The sequence below is a fragment of the Notamacropus eugenii genome, chromosome 7, assembly GCF_028372415.1.
Source record: "Notamacropus eugenii isolate mMacEug1 chromosome 7, mMacEug1.pri_v2, whole genome shotgun sequence".
Classification (NCBI taxonomy): domain Eukaryota; kingdom Metazoa; phylum Chordata; class Mammalia; order Diprotodontia; family Macropodidae; genus Notamacropus; species Notamacropus eugenii.
In genome coordinates, this window is record NC_092878.1 from 2,783,482 (window position 1) to 2,806,160 (window position 22,679).

The following is a 22,679-nucleotide window of genomic DNA, read 5'->3' on the forward strand; positions in this document are numbered from 1 at the left end:
TGAGCATGATTTCTTTCACAGGTAGAATTTTTTGAATTCTGAACAGATCTATGTTGACATTCTGCCACCCGGTGTTTGGCACTGTGAGGAATGAGTCCCCCTTCCCGTACAGTGAGCATCACATCATTTCCTACAACTTCCCCTCGTGAATTGGATAATCCTGTCAAGCTGAATTATTCACTGTCCTCCCACCCCCTCCCCATGCCATACTTCCTCATTTTTGTTCCTATGCTCATGCCAGAATCTCTCCCTTCCCCTCAGTTGACCAAGTCCCACCTATCTTTTGATGGGCCATATTTGGCCCTCTATGTCCTCAAGTGCAGGCGGCCCTTTGACTGAATACAAACGTCACAGAAGGAATGTGGCCTCAAGGCCACAGGCTCCCCACCCCTGACCTAGGAGTTAAAGAGAGCTTTTTAACTCCTAGGGCAGGAATTAGAGAGAGGGGTGGGGGAGATGGCATGGTACAATATGCTAAGCAATGGCACTGGAGTCAGAAGACCTAGGTTCAAATCCTGCCTTTGACACTTACTACTTGTGTTACCTGGAACAGCTACATCTTTGTTTGTAAAGTAAGGATGTAGGACAGTATGACCTCTGAGATCTCTTCTGATTCTAGATCGACAATCCTAGTACAAAACAACTTCCAGAAAGGAAGGTTTGATGTTAAAGATTAGTAAGTCTGACAAAGACCAGAGCATTTCAGTTTGAGGAGATGATGACTTAGGGTGGTGTGACATACAATTCCAGACTATAGACTTCATGGCTCAATATTGCTCACCAAATCTTAGGAAATCAGAACTAGGAATAAAGTCATTTTGAAGACTGAAAGAGGTACATTTAAGATTATTACTTAATAGAGAAAGTAATGAACCTATGGGATTTTTTTACCTTAAGAAATGAGTTTTTTGGCTTGTTTTTTTTTGGTCTGGACCTGTAATTTATTGGTATAGGGAATTCCTGGTAGGGAAAAGTCCAGCCATCAGTGTGGATTGGCAACTCTTCTCCATCTTATAGTTTTAGAAAGCTACTTCAGTGTATCAGACAAGATACATGAATTGATTCTGGTTACACAGACTGAAAGTATCAGAGGAAGGATTTCAGTCTTGGCCTTTATGACTCTCTCTACCACATCATACCCCCTGTCAAGAGGTACCAAGCAATGTTACATCCAGAAATACAGACAGTAATTTAGTAATATTTTAGACAAATTGATGGATGACAGATCCATTGTTAGTTATAAAAGGAAATTAAGATGGGAGCACACCATAGGAAAGGAGTCTATCCTTAACTTTACAAGGTTGGCATGATAGAAAACATCTAGGACCTTTTATAATATATCTCTTGATGCCACTTTCAGAGACAGACTGCTGGCCTGGGTTTGATCCAATATGGCAATTGTCATGTTCTGAGGATAAAATGATTCTGAAATAATTCCTAAGAAATATCTGAAAGTTAGCTTTCATCACAGAGGTCTGAAATAATTTTTTCACTTTTTGTAATGTTTCAGAAAGTATTATGGTACAAGACCACTTTCACTCTGTTTTCCAGGTGCCCCTCCATGTTCTCGATCTTCCATCCTCCCTCCCTCCCTTCCTCTTTTTTCAGACTGAGTCTTCCTATGCTTCATAGACTGGAAGCATTGTGGCCACTCACAGGCCTCAATGTCACTACTGACCAGAAAGAGAACCTTTGACATGCTCCTCTTTCAACCTGGACTGGCTTTTTAGGTGGTCTGGTAGCCCCTTGCTGAGGGAGGCTCACCATATGGATGCCACTTTACTGCACACACTCAAATGGCTATCGCCCTATGATACTCACGTCATCTGACCTCAAGTGATCCACCAGGCTCAGCCTCCTGATAAGCAGAGATGACAAGTGTGTGTCACCACACCTCGCCTCCACTTGTTTTTCAATACATATTGCATTATGATTGTCTAGTTCTATTAAGAAGCTCTTTAATATTTTTATTGGTATCACATTAAAAGTAAATTAAATTGGGAAGAAATTGTCATTTTTATATTAAGTTGGCCCATACATGAACATCAATTGTCCAGTTACTCAGGTCTTTTATTCTGGGTATTAAAAGTTTTCAAATTGTCTTTAAAGAGGTATATCCCTAAATAAGTCTTTACTAAATCCATGTATTGTCCCCATTATTTTTTCTTCTTACCTTTTGAAACATGTTTTGTCTCCCCACAGCACCAATCCTTCTTGGGTAATTAAAAAATCCTATATTTCCTTCAGTGGAGGCATAGAATTCATAAATATGAATGTCTCCAAATCGCCGGATGAATTCCCTCCAAATATCTCCTCGCAAGCCATTACCTAGTGCAAGTCTCACTCTGTGATCACGATCATTGGGTTTCTGTGGGGAGAAGAGGTAAGGGTCATGAAATAAAGACATTGCTGGGGACAGAGACAAATATCAGTGTTCACTTTTATGTTCCATATTAGCGATGACCTGAATCTGCTGTGCCATCCTTTGATGCAGAGGTAGAGCGGGTTGAAATGAGAGATGAGGGACTTCAAATCCAGATCACAAGAGAAAGCCACCTGAATGTCTATTGTAAGAGCAGTGCCAGCTGTTGAGGTGGGAACCCAAAGTAAGAACCACAAAGCTTCTTTTTTGGAACCTATCTCACATCATTCCTCCGCATCTACTCTACACCTCAGTCAAAAAGGACTAGTTCCCTAAGCTCATCTTTTCTTTTTCTCCCCTCCAAACAACCCACAAGTCTTTTTTAAATGCTTGCTAATTCAAAACTGAGACAGTCTTTGCCCTCAGGGAGCACACCATTCTATCTACTGAGGAGATACAGCCTAAGTAGATAAGTATATAACAGAATATATAAGTAATAACAGAATATCATTAAGTATTATTAATAAGAAAATAACAGAATATATACAGATAAATAAATAACAGAAGATATACAAAACCATGTAGTGATTGGGGAGGGGCCCAACTGAGGAATTCAGGAGAGACCTCTTACAGGAAGTGGTCCCTGAGCCAACGGATCCCCAGAGGAGTGTGATATTCCAAGACAGAGGTGAAGAGGGAGAACATTTTAGGCTCGAGGGGCAGCCTGTGCAAACCAGTCTCAGGAGATAGAATGTCATGTATGGAAAAGAAATGGCGTTACAGTGTGGAGTGTGTGAGGGGGACTAGGAAGGCAGACTGGAGTCAGGTGGTGAAGGGTTTCAAAGGCTCAACAGGAGCACTTCTGCTTTATCTTAAAAGCAACGGGATGGCATGGCCAGACATAGACTTTAGGTGGATTAAATGGATAGACGTATCGTTTTCTCAGTCATGTCCCACTCTTTGTGATGCCATTTGGGATGTTCTTGGTAAAGATATTGGAGTGGTTTGCCATTTCCTTCTCCAACTCATTTTATACGTGAGCAGTTGAGGCAAACAGGGTGAAGTGACTTGCCTAGGGTCACACAGTGACTCAAAGGGTGGGTGGGCGGGGGGATGGCTGGAGAGAGGGAGAAAATTCAGAACTCAAAATTAAAAAAAACCCTAAAAATAAATAATATATTGAAATTAAGAAAAAGAAAGACATATATGCAACCCTTGGAACACACCCACAGCTCCCTGAGGGCAGAGCCTGGGCTGCACTTCCAGCTTCATAATCCTAATACCTGGCACAGTTCCTAACACATAGTAGGTACTTAATAAATACTTGTGGAATGAAATTGAAGGGCAATCCATAATATAGATATCTGTGAAATCATCTTTTTCCAAAGGGTATAATCCAACCCTGCCGCACTTTTAAGTTGCACAACCATTACCAGTAGGGCTTGTACAATTTGTTCCTCTTGGTTTGGACAAACCAAAGTAGCTACTTTGATGGTGGTCGGTCAATTGGTCAACCAATTAACATTTGTTAAACACTGACTATGTGCCAGGCATTATGCTAAGTGATAGGGACACAAAAAAAGACAAAAAGTTTATAATCTCATGGAAGTGACTACCTTTAAGGAGTTTACAGTCAAACAAATACATACAAGGGAAGCTACGTACAGGATAAATGCTGTTGAGTCATGTCTCTGTGACCCCATTGAGGGTTTTCTTGGCAAAGATACTGGATTGGTTTGCCATGTCCTTCTCCAGCTCATTTTACAGATGAGGAAACTGAGGCAGGGTTAAGTGACTTTTGCAAAGTCACACAACTAGTGTCTGAGGCCAGGCACTCTACCCACTGTGCCACCAAGTACCTCATGCATGATAAAAAGGAACTAATCAACAGAGGGAAGGCATTAGAATTAAGAGCACCTACTATGTGTCAGGGCTCTGCTAAGTGCCAGATAACCAAGAGGAAAACTGGAGACTAGAACCCTATGGGAGAAGTATTCAACTAGCCTAGAGTTAACTAAAAATAGAATCACAGAGTATTAAAGCTACAAAGGACCTTAGAGATCAGCTAGCCCAACCCTTTCACTTTATGGAGAGGTTAAGTGACTTAAACCAAGGTCACCCTGCTCATTAGAGCCAAAACCAGGACTCTAATACTGCCCCAATGGATCAGGATGGGAAGAATGAGAGGAAGCAATCTCCCAGTTGCCTCAGGTGGCCTAGGAGGAATATGCTTTGCTATAAATATGCACTAGGGAGATGTCTTAAAATGTTACAGGCTGAAAGGTATGCTTATATTAACCAGTGTTTGTGTATGGTGAGGCAGGTTGTAAAGCGGAAAGTTTGTTTTCATTCTTTCTCTTGACATCAGCCAGTCAACAGCATTGATCAAGTTTACCACATGCCAGGTACTTCGGAAAGTTTGGGGTGTGCACAGAAGGGTAAAAATACATGGTCGGTGCTCTCAAGGAGCTCGTATTTTAACGGAGGAGACAACGTGCAAACAGCTGTGTACTACACAGTAGATTTGCATTCATATGCAATCATCTTTTTTGAAAATTATACTGTTATCAAAATGCTTGTTTTATTCCATAAATAAAAAATAACTGTACTTTAAAAAATATATTTTAGAGGGTAGAGACTAGCAGAATGTGCCCTTATTCATCCATTTAATTAAGCATTTAAGTGACTGCTACGTACTAGGCACTGTGTTAGATGCTGGAGATAGAGAGCTCCAAACAAAATAGCCCTGCCCTCAGAGTGCTTATATTTTATTGGTGGAAAAACAAGTACACAGATAAGCAAATATGAAATTTATCCAAGATTACTGGTACTTTACTGTCCCATCATAGGACCTGCTATACTTCAGTCTGTATTTAAGTCATGTACCTACATTTGAATGCTATTTCTTTAATTGTGACACGAAAGGCAAAATTTTTGATTAGAGGAGAAGAGGGACGTGGGGGGTGAGGGGCGTGGAGGGAGAGTGGGAGGAGATCATCGTGGGCAGAGGGAGTCATGACAGTCTGAACCACAGTGTCCTATTCAGAGGAAGGAGAGACTCTCACCAAAGAGCTGGAGGAAAAGGTCATGGAAACTAATACAACTTCCTAATGGAGAACAACCAACCAACTGACCAACCAACCAATCGAAAAACATTTACTTATTTGGAGTAGCATGAGGAATGAAAAAAATCAGATCCTGGCAAGTGTAGGCTTAGGTGGGAACTAGGCATGGGAGAAGCACACAGGATCCCCATAACTGTGCATCTGTCATATTTTCCGCCTAAATTCTTAATCCCGTGTAAGCATGTAAAATGATCCCTGTGTTACATGATGAAAACTGAGCCTGTGGTATTGTGACTATAAGCTCTCGCTCCCTCCTAACCACAAGGAAGCTTTGCACCTGTGAGGCTCTGCCTGCTTCCCACGCACCAGAACACCTGCTTCATGCATTGCATCTTCTCGCTTCTGTCTCTTGGTGGAACTCCATTTGTGCAGATTTCCCAGCTGGGGCAATGACATTGCTAGGTCAGGAAGGATGTTGCCTCGGTTTCTTTTCCTTTATTTGAAGGATTTTTTTTTTTTTGGGTGGAGACTGTGTGTGTGTGTGTGTGTGTGTGTGTGTGTGTGTGTGTGTGTATGTTAAGCGCGTCTTCTGTATCTGTTATCATGCCTTCAGCATATTTTCTGAGAGGGAAATTCGATTTACTTAGACAACCTTGGGAAAGCAGCAAGGAGTAGTGGATAGAAAGTCAAGGAAGATTGAGGAGTTGAAAGATCGGAAGAGAGAAAAGGAAAGAGGAAGAAAAGATAGAATGAGATGGAAAAGGAGATGATATATAGGAAGAAAATAGAAAACAAAAAGAGAGGCAGTTTCAGTGAGGAAGAACTTGGATTCTGACATACATCGGTCGTGTAACCCTGGCTATCTCACCAACAACAGGAAACTCTCTAAGTTTGTAGAGCAATTGTTGCGCTCCATTGGTAGAGGCAATTTCCTTACCAGAAGTTCTCTATATCAATGAAATGAAAAGTCTGGTCTAACTCCCTCCTCCCCGCAATAAACAGACAAAAAAAATCAACCAACAAACTTGGTATCACTACGTACCAAGAGCTCTTGGTAGCTCTAAGGGAAGTATTTGGTAGCATAAACACGAGTCCGTTCCACATGGGAACAGGTCAGATTACCTATGGCTGCCTTCTTTTTTCTATGTTACTTCTTAAGGACTGTTGGAATCCAGAAAACTCAGCTGCAGAGAAGGCATTCAGGGAAGATGGCCGTTAGGTCAGAAATTTCCAGGCTCTCCCAATTTCCTCGGCAAACAGACAGAACATCGCCACAAAATGAACGCAGAGCAACAAAAACGAAGAGGTAAAGCTGTTGTCCTCCTAACACAACTTGAGAGGACCTCAGGAAAGACAGGCCATCTTCCAGAGCTGAGGTTTGGCCAGAGTGAAGTGTGAACACCTAGTGACCATGTTCAGGAGGATTCCAAGCCTCTAGTTCTTCTGATTGCTTCTATTATACCTCTTTCTCACCAAAGTTATGACCAAAGAACCATTCCAGTAGTAATCTCAGGCTCCCACAAAGATAGAGTTAGAAGGGACTTTATAAGTCATCTAGTCCACAGTTTAAGAAGTGCTGAAGGGGTCTCTGATCAAATCTAATCCCCCTCATGTTAGAGATGAGAAAACTGAGACTCAGAGAGTTTAAGTGATTTATCCAAGGTCACAAAGGCAGTAAAGTAAGCTTAGATTTGAATGTAGGTCCTGCAGTTCCAAATCCACTTCACATGTTCCACTTAAGCGTAATCATAGATGGCATTTACAAAGTTCTTTAAGATTTGCAAAGCACTTTATCATTTAATGATGAATTGATCCCTCATTTAATCCTCTCAGCAGCTCTATGAGATGAGTGTGGTAGGCATTATTTCCCCGTTTTACAGATGAGGAAACTGAGACTTACAGGAGTGAAGTCATGTGCCTAAGATCACATGAATAGTAACTGTCAGAATTGGGATTTGAACTCATGGCTTTTGACTTCAAATTCTGATCTCATTATACTAATACAGAGTCACACAGCAAGTCTGATGGAGAGGTAGGATTCAAACACAGGGTTTTTTTTTTTTTTTTCTGATTTCCACTCTTTTGGCAACAGGGAAATGAAGCTGTTTTGACAAACAAATGGTTGACAACAACATTTGGACATTTTCCTATTTCCTTAGTTTATTAGAATGCAAGATCCTTGAAGGTGGAGAGTCACCTTTTACATCTGTATTTTCAGCACCTTGCAAAGTGCTTGGCCCATAATAGGCTTCATAAATGTTTGCTGACTGGATAATTGCCAGGTTGTGAAGCCAACCTGATTGTGAAGTAGTTTTATTTCCACGTCTTTAAGAGGTCCTCATTTTTACTTAGAGCAGCTGCTTAATTTTCCTCTTGGAATAAGTTCTTCAAAAAAGAAACCTTTACTGCTTAGCTAATTTGTGCTGTAGCAAACCTGGGGGAAAACAGACTGATAACAGACAAAAAGACTGTTCAGCAGGTGTCAGGTTATGTCTTGCCCTTTGTCACTGCAGTGTTTCCTCATTCTCTCTCACCCCACATACCCAATCAGTGGTCAAGTCTCCCCAAAATCTTTTGCATCTGACAGCTACTGCCTTCATTATTGAAATGGTCTGTAGTGCATTGGATAGAGTGCTGGCCCTGAAGTCAGGAAGATCTGAATTCGAATCCAACTTTAGACACTAGCTGTGTGATCCTGGGCAAGTCACTTAACCTCTGCTTCAGTTTCCTCATCTGTAAAATGATACACAGTAAGCACTATGCAAATGTTAGATAGCCTCCTCTTCTTCTTGATCCTTATCCTAACTGGTCACCCTGGCTTTCTTTCTCCATTCTACTTCATCCAGCACGCTGCTTCTAAAGTAATTTCTCTTAAGCCTGGATTTAATCATGAGACTTCTGTGACCAAACGTAAATGCCTGTACCTTTTGAAGCCCTTTGTAGGGGTATCCGGGTGGCACAGTGGATAGAGAGCACTGCCCCTGGAGTCAGGAGGACCTGAGTTCAAATTCGGCCTCAGACGCTTGCTAGCTGTGTGACCCTGGGCAAGTCACTTAACCCCCAGTTGCTTCAACCCCAAAATAAAAACAAAGCCCTTTGTTACCTGGCCCCAACCTATTTCTCCAGTCTTATTGGACATGATTCTTCCTCTTGCGCCTGGAAATCCAGTCAAACTGGCCCTCTCTCACCCGTTCTTATATTCCTTGTGTGGAGCATTCTATCTCCTGGTCATCCCACATGCCTGGAATGCACTCCCTCCTGGCCTCTACTTCATAGGGTAGGGTTCCTTTCTTCCTTTTTAGATGTAGCTAAAGCAACTTTTCTTGCTCACCTCATCCATTACAGTCCTCTCTCCCAAACTACTATGTATTTGGCTATGTTGTGTTCATTCACTTTATATGAATAGACATACATACACACATACATGTATTTGTCTTCTTCCTCATTAGAATGTAATTTCTTTGAGAGGAGGGATTTTTTGCTTGTGTCCCCAGCATCTAGAATTACGTCTGGCACATAGCAGGGCACTTAAAAATGCTTGCTGATTGACTGGGCACCATGGCTTTCTTTGCTTACCAACTTTTCTGTTTTCTACTAAAGGGTGATATTAGAGAGAAGGCAGATACTCAGAATAAAGTAAACTGAGCTCAAAGCAACTCTCATTTCTATGGTCTTGTCTCTATTTTATTTCCCTTTTCAAATTTAACAAAGCTGCTTGAGTCTGTAAGGCTCATCCCTTGGAACAGAGGTATGAAACTTGTAGAGTGAAGCCAAAACTAGATTAAAATGAATTGGGAAACACTGAATAAAATAAAAATACAGTACAACATAGATAATGTTAATTTGTGGTTTTCTAAGTCAACATGAAGCCTGCATTTGAATTTGATGTCAGTGCCAATGTAGGTAGATATTCTTGGTCTACTGAGTAGGACTTCTGGAACTGACTTCTGACTATGAGAGAGGTTCATGATTCATAAAGGGTTTATATATGAAGCAATGGAAAGCTCTCTGGCTACTGAGCCATTAGAAGAGCTGATGACTAAGTGGACCATTTAAAAGGGAAGATAACTTCTGGCTACACTCTCTTGGCTATAGCTCTCCTGACGGCATCATATGAAGGGTGAGGAAGGATGGATCCTTCTCTACTCTGGTGTTATTTTTGGTAACTTCACTGCTGCTGCCAGTGGAGATAGAATGTAGATTTAATTAGGCAAATTTGCACGGGTGGTGGTAGGAGTTTCTGTCCAGGACTGATGGACACTGGTAACTTTTGAGTTCCAAAAGTTTCAGAGGACCTGGGAGGCCTTTGAGGCAGAGGCTACAATGTCCCTGAAATGGGCAGGAGAAGTTTTAAAACTGGAGAAATCCATAGGAAAGAATGAATCAAGAGTGGGAGTGTCTTACACTTGTGACTCATGAAGTTTACTATAATTACCCTACTGAGAGGAGAGGACAGGGTCAAAGGGGAAACCTCTTGGATTAGATGGTAAAAGGTACAGGTAGAAGGGGTTGACTTTGGCAAAGAGACTGAAGCAAAGGCACAGAGCATGGGGGGTGACAAGGCAGGGTTTTCAGGTTAGAACAGAGGAGGAAGGAGGAAGGGAAAGCTAGGGGGTGCAGTGGATGGAGTGCAGGGCTGAGAATCAGGAAGACTCCTCTTCCTGAGTTCAAATTTGCCAGCTGTGTAACCCTGTGGAAGTCACTTAACCCCATTTGCCTCAGTTTCCTCATCTGTAAAATGAGCCAAAGAAAGAAATTGCAAACCACTCCAGTATCTTTGCCAAGAAAACCCCAAATAGGGTCATGAAGAGGCAGGCAAGATTGAAACAAATGAAAGCTACCAAATGTTAGAGTGAGATCATGTTAGAGATTTTGGAAGGGTAAATCCTGCATTGGGTAGGAGGCTTGACTAGATCAAAGGCCTCAAACTCAAAAAGACATTTTTTTGAATTAATGTAATCACTTCCAGCTACACATTTCTTCCTTTCACAAAGACTTGTTATCTGAGCAAAGCCACAAAGGACTGCATATTATTATCTGGAGGGAAAGGAGTGGTACTAAACCGAGGTCAGGGTTCGACTTCCTTAAACTAGATAACCTTTAGGTGTTTTTCCACTCTAAAAGGGAGGTTTCCTATTTGAAGGAGAATTATGATCCAGTGGCCATCCAGTTTTTAAAAGTATTCTTCTGTGATTTCGATCAGAGCCCATGATATTCGAAACTTCTTTGTGAGAAGGTAAAGACCGTACACAAAAACCAGGAAAAGGCAAGGAAAATCTCTTCTCAGGTTAGTATTCTCTCCTTTCCCTGCATCTGGGTAGACAGACTCATTGACAGAGAAAGAAGACAGAACCTTTATTAAGGCTTATTATGTTTAAGCACTGGAGATACACCCAAGAGCAAGTAAGATGATTTCTTGTTTAAAATTTTACATTCTAATGCATGAAGACAACTCATGTCTATCTCTGGGGCAGTGGATGCCAAGGGGTTTGACCACTAAATCAGTGGAATTGTTCTAAAGACATAAACTACCAACCATTTTGCCCTATTTTTCAGCAGGTTTGAGATGAGACACACTAATAAGGTTTGTGTAGTGCCTGGAGAGAGCGAAGCATAAACAAGTTTATTATCCTGGAGTACAGAGGGAGCTCCCATTAGAACAAATAAGAACAACACAGACTCTCCCATGAGACTGGTAGCTGACGGGCTGGTGCATTATGGGTAGAGATGACAAGATCAACAGATGGGGACCATATGGACTACAGTATTTTAATCAAGAAAAATGTGACCTTGTAGGCCAAGTGGGATACTAATGTGAAAGAAAATCAGTCATAAAATAAGCAGACACTGAGAGGCTGGAGTCTGTTTCACCAAGAATGCTGTCCTGGGCATTACTGAAATGATGCCTGCCAAGACTGCTGAACCATCGGGATGAAATAACAGGTATTTTACATCATTACAACATTCATTGATCTGGTGGCCTGACTTCCAGGACATCACTTCTCTTCTGAAAGCCTCTAACTTTACCACCTGTTTCTTGTGAATCACAGATAGGTGGTACAGGGGATAGAATGCCTGGCTTGGAGTCAGGAAGACTTGAGTTTGAATTCAGTCTCAGACAGACTCTTACTAGTTGTGTAACCCTGGTTTAGCAGAGAAACCACTAGGCCCAGGGTCAGGAAGGCCTGAGTTCAAATTTGACCTCAGACATTTATTAGCTGGGTGACCCTGAGAAAATCTCTTAAGCTTCAGTTTCCTCATCCGTAAAGCAGGGACGATGATAAGACCTACTTCCCAGGGTTGTTGTAAGGATCAGATGAGGTAATAATTGTAAAGCACTTAGCACAGTGCTGGGCACATAGTAAGCATGATATAAATGTTAGCTGTTATGATGATGACGGTGATTACCTACTCTAACCCCCTCATTTTACTGGTATGGAAATAGACTCATGGAGGAGCAAAGTCTGGATACAGAATCACAGGACCTGGACGTGAATCCTGGTCCTGTCACAACTTCCTGTATGACCCTGGGTAAATCACTTTATCTCCCTGGACCTCAGTTTTCTGTAAAATATTTTCATTAGGAATCTCTAAGGTCCATTCCAGAAATCTATAATCCTATAGTTTTTTGCTTGGTGACAAATTTAATAAATCCAGCCTTCAACTGACCACAAATCACAACCAGAGCAGAAATGTCTATGTTCATGATCCCAGGAAGGGTTTCCAGGGGCTAGGCTTTCCCAAACCTTGAAATTTGAATTTGGATCAAGCAGTTCATCTGCAGCCAAGAGGGCTCAGTAATGCTTCTTGGGAAAAGTGATGCATTTAGGGGAATGCTGTTTTGCCCCATACTCTTTCTATCCTTCTCTTTCCACATCAATCAATCAACATTTATTAAGCATCTATAGCCTCTTGATGTATTTTTATTACACTCTTTGTCAGTTAAAAGTGGCCATCATAAAGTTACTAAACCTATCCAAAGTGCAGCTTTAACATCAGATACAGCCTTCATGAAAAACCAGTTCGTGTTTAACTGTCCCCTGGTGAGTTAGTCAACTTTACTACTAGCTATGACAGTGGCTCTTAATCTTTTATTTTTCTATTGTATTGTATTTTTCTATTGAAACCTGGGGACCCCTTCTCAGGGAAAACAAAGATATATATTTTCCCTTCATCCTCACTTATGGACCCTTTGAAATCTATTTGAGTTAAGAACTTGTAGATTGTGAAGACCTGAAGTCTAGGTTGGGTAGAAGGTAAAGATGCCAGTGACCTTGGAATCTAGGCATTTAATAGGTTTGAACTCAATTTGCTTCAATAGTATGATATTGCAGTGAAAACTCCCCCTCAAAAAACCAAAACCAGTGTCCATTTAGGTTGCATTAAGGGAATCACAGTGTTTGAGATTAGGGAGGTGATGGTCCCCCTGTACTCTTCTCTCGTCATAATCCACTTAGAGTTTTGTGTTTAGCTCCCGGTGCCACCTTTTAGGAAGGACGTTAATAAACTGCAGAATATCCTGAAGAGGGCAACCAGAAGGGTGAAAGACCTTGAGACCACGCCATGTTAGATTCTGCTGAACAAATTGAGCCTATTTAGAGCTTGGAGAAAGGAAGACAGCAAAACGTATGACCTCATGCGATAAGGAAAAGGGAATACATTGTTCAACTTGACCCTAGTGGGAAACAGAAACAAAGGGTAAAAGTTACAGTGAGGGAAATTAAGTCTTGATGTAAGGCTAAACTTCCTAGTGATTAGAGTTAGCCCAATGTGAAGTGGGCTGCTTTGGGAGTCAGGGGGTTTCCCTTCAATAGAGATCTCAAGTGAATGCTGAATGACCAATGCTGAACGAATGAGAGAATTCTTCTTCTGGTGCAGGCAGGATAAGATTGGCACTGCTGACCCTTACAGCTATGAGACTCTACAATTCCATGAGCAGGCCTGTAGGGTTACTTACTATTTATCACTAGTCATGGAGCAGCTAGGTGGTGAAGTGGATAGAGGGCTGGGCTAGGAGTCAGGAAGACTCATCTGAGCTGAGCTCAAACACTTACTGCTTGTATGACCCTGGGCAAGTCACTTAACCTTGTTTGCCTCAGTTAATCATCTGTAAAATGATCTAGAAAAGGAATGGCAAACCACTCTAGCATCTTTGTCAAGAAAACTTCAAATGGGTCATGAAGAATCAGGCATGATTGAAAAGACCAACCTACAAGAACAGTCACTGAGCACATACCCCCTTGTTGTGTTACTATTCCAAATCTACAGATTACATCTCCATTAAAGAGGAAGCTGCTTAATGGTAGGCATTCTGCATTATGTGTCCCTAATATACTCCACAGCACTTAGTACGATGCCTTGTTCATAGAGGATAATAAATATAGATTGTTTTATTTAGTCCTTTAAAATATCTATACAAATAACTACTTCACAAGTTTGTTGGTGTCATTTGTCCTTCGTTCTCAAAGAGGACCAGTGACATCATGAGGGTGACATCTTGACTCGTTTGTGGATTGGATTTAAGGGAGGCAGAGCTGGGCAAAGTCATCAGTCTCACTGTCTCCTCCAGAGTCACTGGAGGCCAGCAACAAGACATAGGTCAGGACAATGGCTCAGGATGCAATGGGTAACCTTCGCCTTTCTAAATTAAGGTTTTTCCCAAGCCTCACTTTGTCTGAGACCATGCCCATTCAATGATTAAGGGCTAGATAAGAATTGAAACAAAAGATAGCCCAATGGTATTGCAATAAATTAGAGCTCCCAGAAATTCATGGGAGGGAGAGCTCAATTCTTGCTCAAACGATTAGAGAAGGCTTCATGAAAGAAATAAAACTGGATCTAAAGGATGGAAGGAATTTTGTAGGCAGTGATGGCAAGGATGGCTTTTCAGGTGAAGAGTGACATGAAGACTCGGATGTGGAAAAGGGAAAAGTGCATTTAGGGAGGACTGAATGACCAGCAGCTGAAGCATCTTGAGTAAAGCATTCCAGGATTCCTGAATCTAATCCACTCTGATATGCCCCCCTGGCATTAACAGGTCTGGAGTGAGTAACTTATATATGTTCATTTTTGCCCTGTTCCAATTGTGGCTCCTACCCTAATGGCCCCCTAGCTGATGAACATCAGTCAGTAAATTGGAAGTTCTGTTGGTTCGGCTATAAAAAAAAGAAGATCATGTAGGTGATGAAAGGTGATGCTAATTTTAGCTCAAGTTACCAACATGTACAACAATCTTCTGCCATGCAGCACAATACCACATCAAGGTGTGTCAACATTTTCGGCATGTATGGGTTTACCTCGGGCACGTTGCACAAATACCGCAGCAGCTCACCGATGTACTGTATGACTGTCACTTTGTATTTCCTACAGTCTTCCCAAAACTGACTGGCTGAAAATTTGGTACGTATAGCCATGGTAGCACCTACAAACCACAAAGATGAAGTATGGTCATAGAAGTGGACAGTAAAGAAACCCAAAGGTGTTTTAGTGCATTTTTTCCAATTAAACTTTTCTTTATTTTCTTTCATAAGTGAAAAATCAAATATTAGCATCTTCCTATATCTATTGATCATGGGACAATTGGAATCTTAGAGAACAAGAGAAAGATGATGCTTAGAAATGCATTTTTGTTTATTGTTCAATCTTTATCCTCCCTGATACATAAAATCCCAAAGCTTAAAGAGAGGGTCTTCATAGAAAGACCTTACTAACATTCTACTATGGAATCTTGTCATGGTATGGAGGTGACCCTGGGTTCTCAGAAGCTTTGCCAGGTCCTTCATCAAGCAGGAAACACTCTAAGTCTGGGTCTAGCAATGGACTGTTTGTCATCTGAGATTCAATTGAACTAATTTCTGGGAGGTTCAATGCTAACTAGAAGGTTGGCCATCAAGTAATGAATGTCTGGCTGGTGTTTGGCAACTCAAGCAGGCTATCTACTAAGAGGTCTGCAAGGATGAACCTCTTAAGTAACTGCATTAAATTTAGAAATCAAACCAAAATCAATGCTTTTTTCTCAAGGTAGCCTGTATGTAGTAAGAAGAGGCTCTGCATAGCAATTTCAATTATCCTTTCTAACTAGGTTATTTCAATGAAGCAAAGAACCTTGGGCAAATCACCTCACCCCTCTGGGTCTGCTTCCTCATCTGTCAAATGACAGAGCTTAATTTGGGGATCTCGAAAGTCCCTTGTGGTTCTAGCGTTCTGTGACTCTGACACACGACTAGGGCTGGCTGTAATATAAGCAAGAAGGAAATGTTACTCTTGTGTTTACAGGAGGCTTATGAGGACACCTGACCCTCTAATAGTTCTCATCAGAAACTGCATACATATTTTGAGGGCTGAGGGTTGGCATAGCTGCCAAGGTATGTAATTTGCAACTGTTCGCCATGTGCTTCTCTGAATTCTAGTTTTAAGACTTATTTATGAAAAAGATTGAAAAGCCAAGTTCCGTGTGAATCTAGAAATCTCCATAAGAATGACAAGCAGTCTTAATCATATCTATAAACGGAAAATAGGATTTCTGTACCAGGCTTGGAAAATACTACTTATGTGAATGGACTAAAATATCAGAAACAAATACATTCCTGTTCATTGTTTGATCTTTATTCTTCCTGATACATAAAATCCCAAGGCCTGAAGATAGATCGTTACAAAGACATCTCCATTAACTATGGCCAAAGGGCTACAGAATCATGTGTACCCTTTGACCTAGCAATACCACTACTAGTCTGTATCCCCCCAAAAATAAAAAAAAAAAAGGGAAAGGATTTATATGTACAAAAATATGTATAGTAGCTCTTTTCTGAGGGTAGGTAAAGAATTGGAATTTTTGGAATTGGAATTGGAATTTGAGGGAATGCCCATCAGTTGGGGAATGACTGAACAAGTTGTGGCATATAATTATGATGGAATACTATTGTAGTATAAGAAATGATGAACAGGATGCTCTCAGAAAAACCAGAAAAGACTTGCATGGGTTGATACACAGTGAAATGTCCTGGGCACGAAGTAACAGCAACATGGTGAGATGATCAGCTGTGAGTGACTTGGTTATTCTGAGCAATAGAATGATCTATGACAACTCTGAAGGATTTATGATCCCCAGAGAAAGAACTGAAGGTGTCTGAATACAGACTGAAGCATACTTTTTAAAAATTTCTTTATTTCTCTAGAGTTTGTTTTTATCTATGTTTTCTTTTACAACATGACTATGATGGATAAGTTTTGCATGACTCCACATACATAAAAGCTATATGGAATTGCTTGCCTTCCCACTGAGGAGGATTGGGGAGGGAGGAAGGGAGAGAATTTGGAACTAAAAACAAATGTAAAAAATTGTTTTTGTATGTAACTTGGAAAATACTAAATGAATTAAAAATATTAAAAACCCCCAAAGATCTCCATGAAAGTTCCCCTATGGAGCCTCTCATGGTATAGAGTATGGGCTTAGCTTCTCAGGGAAGACGGGATTCCAAGTGAAACCTTGTTTTTCCTGATTACAAACCTTTACTCAATTTAGTGTAACCATTGGAGAAGGACTTGTAACAATGAAAGAGCCATGGCACCTAAATGAGATAACAGATGTAAAGTGCTCTGCAATCCTTCAAGCTCTCTCTCAAGACCAGAAGATATTTGCAGAAGATAGTAACAATGGATGAAATAGCCCTTTCAGGTTTGCTACATTAGAGTCTCACAATAACCCAGTGAGGAAAATATGACAAGTATTATTATCCCCATGTTACAAATGAGGAAACTGAGGTGCAGAAGGACTTGGGGATTTGCCCCTAGTTACTCAGCTGGTTAGTCTAAGAGGTAGAATCTGGATGGTTCTTCCTGATTCCAAGTCCAGCACTCTATCCAAATATAATGCCTCATGAGAAGACAAGATGACCACCCTCAATGAGATGAGCATCTAACAGTAGGCAGGGAATAAGAAGTCTATTCTCCAGAGACATCTCGGACCACAGCTTTCTTGATGGTGGGGGCCCTAAAAGCATGGTACACTGAGTAAGGCCAACCTTGATAAACTAGCAAAATGTGCACAAAACCAGATTGTAAACTCATTGAGGGCAGGGATTGTCTTTGGCCTCCTTTTGTGCTTAGCAGAGCCTGGCATACAGCAGGTCCTTGATTGATATAAATGTAACATGAGTTTTGAAAGTCAAAGAAAGTAGTGCTGGTTTATTTTTATTTTTTTGGAGGAGGTGGGGGAGGAGGTATTCTCTGACTTCTCTGTCATGGCCCAGAAATCTTATTCTTGGGTAAGATCTCATCCCCCACTCTGGCTCTCTGATTGGAGGGTGGGGATAAACTCCAAACTTTTATTTCATTAGAGAGCTCATCTCAGACATCTCATTTCGCACCTGGTGGCAGCACTTTGGGACTTCTTTGACTGACTCTTCCATCAAACCCTCCAGGTACAGTCTCAGTTTGGTAAAAGAAGAAAGAGTGACGGTTTTCACGTTAAGGGACAATGCAAAAGCTTGGTACCACCTTCTCAATTTATATTATCCTTATGTATCTAGGGGAGAGGCAGTATGGCATAAAGGACAGAATGTTGGCCTCCAAGTCAACAACCTGGGTCCTCTCTGAGACATCCTGACCATGTGACCCTCGGCTTCCAGCAGACTTTCTTAAGACTAAGATGAGACCATACTATTTGTTGATTTGCATTGGCAGAGGGAGTTTCCTCAGTGGGAGTTTCCTCTTCCAATAAAGTGAGAAATGACCTACGGTACAAACTTCATACTTCAGGAGACTGTCAGCAACTCGAGGACACTTTTCACTGTGCCCCCAGCACAAAATGGTCCTGTTAGACTGTGACAACTTCAATAGCAGGGACTATTTTCTACGTTTCTTGGTATCTCAAGAGCACAGAGCCTGACACCTAACATGCTTAATAAATACTGAATGATTGACTGACCTAGTATGTACTCAGCACAAGCTTGCTGAACTGAACTGCACTGAACTGGACAGCAGCCTTGGAAAAGGAAACAGGACAGAGGTGACCAGGGCATCTTCACTACACTTGGGAGTTCTTTAGGAAAGCTGTAGCAGGCATCCTATTGTCATAAAGTAGAAAGGGATGCAAAGAGGGAGAAATCAGATTCTGATGTCAGCAGGGAACAATTAAAGTCTTCTGGAAATGGTTAGATAATAAGCTCTGGAGTTTATAAATTGTTTTTAAACATGGAGAGGGCCCTAAAGCATTTCAGAGCATCCTCCACTTTAATACATGATTCAATTTTCTGAAGATGTTCTAAGGAACTGGATATGAAAACCAGGGCAGCTAGGTAGCATGGTGGATAGAGAGCTGACCCTGGAGTCAGGAGGACCTGAGTTACAGTCTCAAACACTTACTGGCAAGTCATTTAACCTTTTTTTTGCCTCAGTCTCCTCATCTGTAAAATGAGCTGGAGAAGGAAATGGCAAACCACTCCAGTATCTCTGCCAAGAAAATCCCCAAATGGGGCCACAGAGAGAATGATTGAACAACAATATTAGAAACAGAAGGCTAGGAAAAATTGAGAACATTTTGTTTTTGTTTCAGAGAGTGTGGGAGACTTGATTGGCCATTTTCTCCTGTCAGAGAAATGGGGGACAAGGCCAATACCAGGAGTTTAAGGTTTATGAAGAACATTACAGCTTATGATGCTCTTTCCCCTCAATGACCCAATGATGCAGGCGACACATGTATCATTGGGGCAAGTAGGTGGCACAGCAGATAGAACACTGGACCTGGAGTCAGGACAACCTGAGTTTAAATTCAGCCAAAGACACTCACCAGCTGTGCAACCCTATTAGGCTCAGTTTCCACATCTGTAAAATGAGCTGGAAATGGCAAACCACTCCAATATCTTGTGGGGCAGCTAGGTGGTATGGTGGATAGAGCACCAGTGAAGGAGTCAGGAAGACCTGAGTTCAAATCTCACTTCAGACACTTGACACTCACTAGCTGTGTGACCTTGGGCATGTCACTTAACCCCAAGTGCCTCATCCTGGTTCATCTCCAGTCATCCTGATGAATATCTGGTCACTGGATTCAGATGGGTCTGGAGGAGAAGTGAGGCTGGGGACCTGCACAGCCCTCCCTCACTTAAAGTCAAGTGTAAGTCATGTCATCATTTCTCTGATGGCATGGTCTTCTTCAGCAATGAAGGATGAACACACATACACATGTACCACTGTCCCCCAATTTACAGATTTGTAAACTGAGTCTTAAAAAGGTAAAGGGACTTGCCGCAAGGTCACATATCTAATAAGCAGCAGAACTGGGGCTCAGACCAAGAACATTAAACTGGAAATTAGTTGTTTAACAACACTGGTCAAATTTCTATGCCTTGGTTTCCTCCTTTGTAAAATGGGGAGGTAAGATTAGATAATTTTTATCATCCCTTCCAATTCTAAATCTTTATGATGATGGTTTTCAAATTTCTTTTTGCCCTCAACAGTATTTTCTGCCATGAGGAATTCCAGCACGTTGAATCTTTAAACTGATACAAATAAGAGTTTCTGGGAAGTAAGGTCTCCATGTACCTCACTTGCCTAGGCCTTGGGATTCCTCCATCTTTCCTTGCCTCTCTTACACTTTGTCACTCTCTTTCTTCACTTCCCTACAACTTGAATCAGAGGATGTAGCTTTGCATCTTTGTGGTGACCACCTCAACACCAATCCAGGGGAAGAAATGGCTGCTAAACTGCAGTTGGACATGTAGGCTGGGGAATGTGGGATTCTTGGCGTGTGGGGTGGATTTTCCCAGGCACACAAGAGAAACTCACAGCACACTCTCTGAGAATAACTTCTTTATGGTTTGTGATCGGACCCTTGACTCAGTAACCTTTCCATTAAGCCACAAACCCTTTAATGTTAGTCCTTTTGAGGTGCAGGTGTTGACTGAACTTGATGAAAAGGACAGGCTTACCTTTTGCAATACATCCATGTAATCCAATCAAGAGGGCCGCACTGTGATACAAGGGCAGAGAAGTGTAGATCACATCCTCTGAAGTGATATTGCTTGCGTAGAATAAGCCAGTGGCATACCATATGCGCCGATGATTGATCACTGCAGCTTTGGGGAGACCTTGGCAAAGACAAAGCAGAAGGACTGACTAGGCCGAGGGAGCCCATCTGCAAACATACTCATAACTCACATATACAGGGCTTCAAGATTTGCGAAGCGCTTTCCTCATCACCATCCTGTGAGGAGGCAGGTGCACGCAATAACAGATGACATTTATATAGCATTTTAATGATTGCAAAGTACATTCTATGCTGCATCTCATTTGATCTTCATTATAGTGCATTGAAGGCAGCTAGGTGGTGCAGCGCACTGCACTGGATAGAGCGCTGGACCTGGAGTCAGGCTCAGACCTGACCTCAGCGCAAGAAAATCAGAAAGGAGAAAGGGACCAGATTATAAAGAGCTTTCAAGGCCAAAGAGAAGAGTTTGTATTTGATCCTGGAGATAATGGGAGAGTAGGAGGAAGCAAACACACTAAGATCTATACTTTAGAAGTCTTGACAAACATCCCCAAGTCTCCCCATTCTTCAAAAACCTCCATCAGACTACCCCTGCTATTCATTGCCCAATCTGATGGTCTTTTCTAATTTCTTATCTGCCTCAATCTGGTTTTTCTTCTTGTTGAGTTGTGTTAATCATGTTTGATTCTCCATGAACCCATTTGGGGTTTTCTTGTCAAAGATAATGGAATGGTTTGCCATTTCCTTTTCCACTTCATTTTATAGATGAGGAAACTGAGGCAAACAGGGTTAAATGACTCGCCCAGGGCCACACAGTTATTAAGTGTCTGAGGTCAGATTTGAACGCAGAAAGATGAGTCCTCGTGACTCCAGACCGAGCACTCTACTGTACCACTTCGCTGCCCCCTTCTCAACCTTCAAGCTGCTTCTTCTCAGTTGCCTTTGCTGATTCATCATCCAAATCATGTCTCCTAGTTGTGAATATTCCTAAGGCTCTGCCCCCCTACTCTTCTCTATCGTCTCTCTCGGTAACCTCATCAATTCCTATGTGTTTAATTATCATATCTATGACCATAATTTCCAGGCCCATTCTTTCCCCTGAGACACAATACTGCCTCACTTGTTTTCTATTGGACATTTCAAACTAGATGAGCCAGAAACACTTTGTACTCACCACGTCCTTATTCAGTCAACTCCAGTATATTGCTATTGCCTCTAGAATCAAACATAAATTCTACGGCTTAGTTTTTCTTTCTGGCCTCAGTGGACTTTACTCTCCTCTCACACTCTGCGATCTAGCCAGACCAGCTTCTCTTGCTCTCACACTCAAACAATACTCTGTGCCTCACTGCTGGCTCTCCCCATTCCTGCAATGCTCTCCCCATTCCCAGAATGCTCTCCCCATTCCCGGAATGCTCTCCCCATTCCCGGAATGCTCTCCCCATTCCTGGAATGCTCTCCCTTCTCACCTCTGTCTCATAATCTCTCTTTTAAGACACAGTTCAAGTACCACCTTCTACAGGAAGCTCTAACAATCAAAGATGATCCAAAGGTAAATGGACCATCATAGGAAGGAATGAGCTGAACCCCAGGTACCACCTTCCTGGAGGACTTTCAGGAGAGGCTGAACGAACACCTGTTAAGGAGGGGAGGGGAATTTCCGTTTAGGTATGGGTTGGACTGTATGACCCGTGAGCTTCAAAGCAGAGGTTCTGCTAGGTTTTGTACTGCAGTTCAATCTTTTGTGCACCTGCCTGTAGTTTTCCATGCTATATCTGAATAACAAACAAGAAGGCAAGTGGGCAGGAGGAGGCAGGGCAGGGAGTTTCTTCAATCACAAATTTATGTTCAGGAAAAGGAAACAAGAGGGCCCGACACTATGAACCAGAAAAGAAAGGGAAAGGAAAACGAGAAGACTGAGGAGCCCGTCTAGGAGAAAGAAAGGGCTTTGTGGGTTGAGGTAGTCAGCAAGTGCTGCTGAAGCAGCTCCTCATCCCCACAGAATCATGGCCTCTAGATGGAGGGCGTAGTGGGGGAGAAAGTGTTCCAAATTAGAACTCTGATTAGTAGGAAATGCATTTTCCAATAGAACTTTGATGGCATAGGGTGGTTAGGCTCCATAGTGCAATACCACATTTCAGATACATTATCGCTTAAATAGACTGCCCTAGAAACCTCACCACGTATTATGTTTTTATGGGAAAACAACTTACATAAAAACTTCTGTAGAGTAGAGGTCAAATAAGCATTCGTTAGGGATATTGTGTGT

At 41.8% G+C, this 22,679-nt stretch overlaps 1 protein-coding gene across 1 annotated transcript in view; it reads right to left on the minus strand.

The window, feature by feature from the left end:
• Positions 1 to 22,679, minus strand: part of SLC27A2 (solute carrier family 27 member 2) — a 69,195-nt gene that overhangs the window by 15,216 nt on the left and 31,300 nt on the right. Inside the window, exons 3-5 of the mRNA XM_072624280.1 lie at positions 20,352 to 20,510; positions 14,724 to 14,848; positions 2,174 to 2,368 (exon numbers count right to left, since the gene is read on the minus strand). Coding sequence (XP_072480381.1) covers positions 2,174 to 2,368; positions 14,724 to 14,848; positions 20,352 to 20,510 — 479 coding nt within the window. The remainder of the gene's footprint in view (positions 1 to 2,173; positions 2,369 to 14,723; positions 14,849 to 20,351; positions 20,511 to 22,679) is intronic.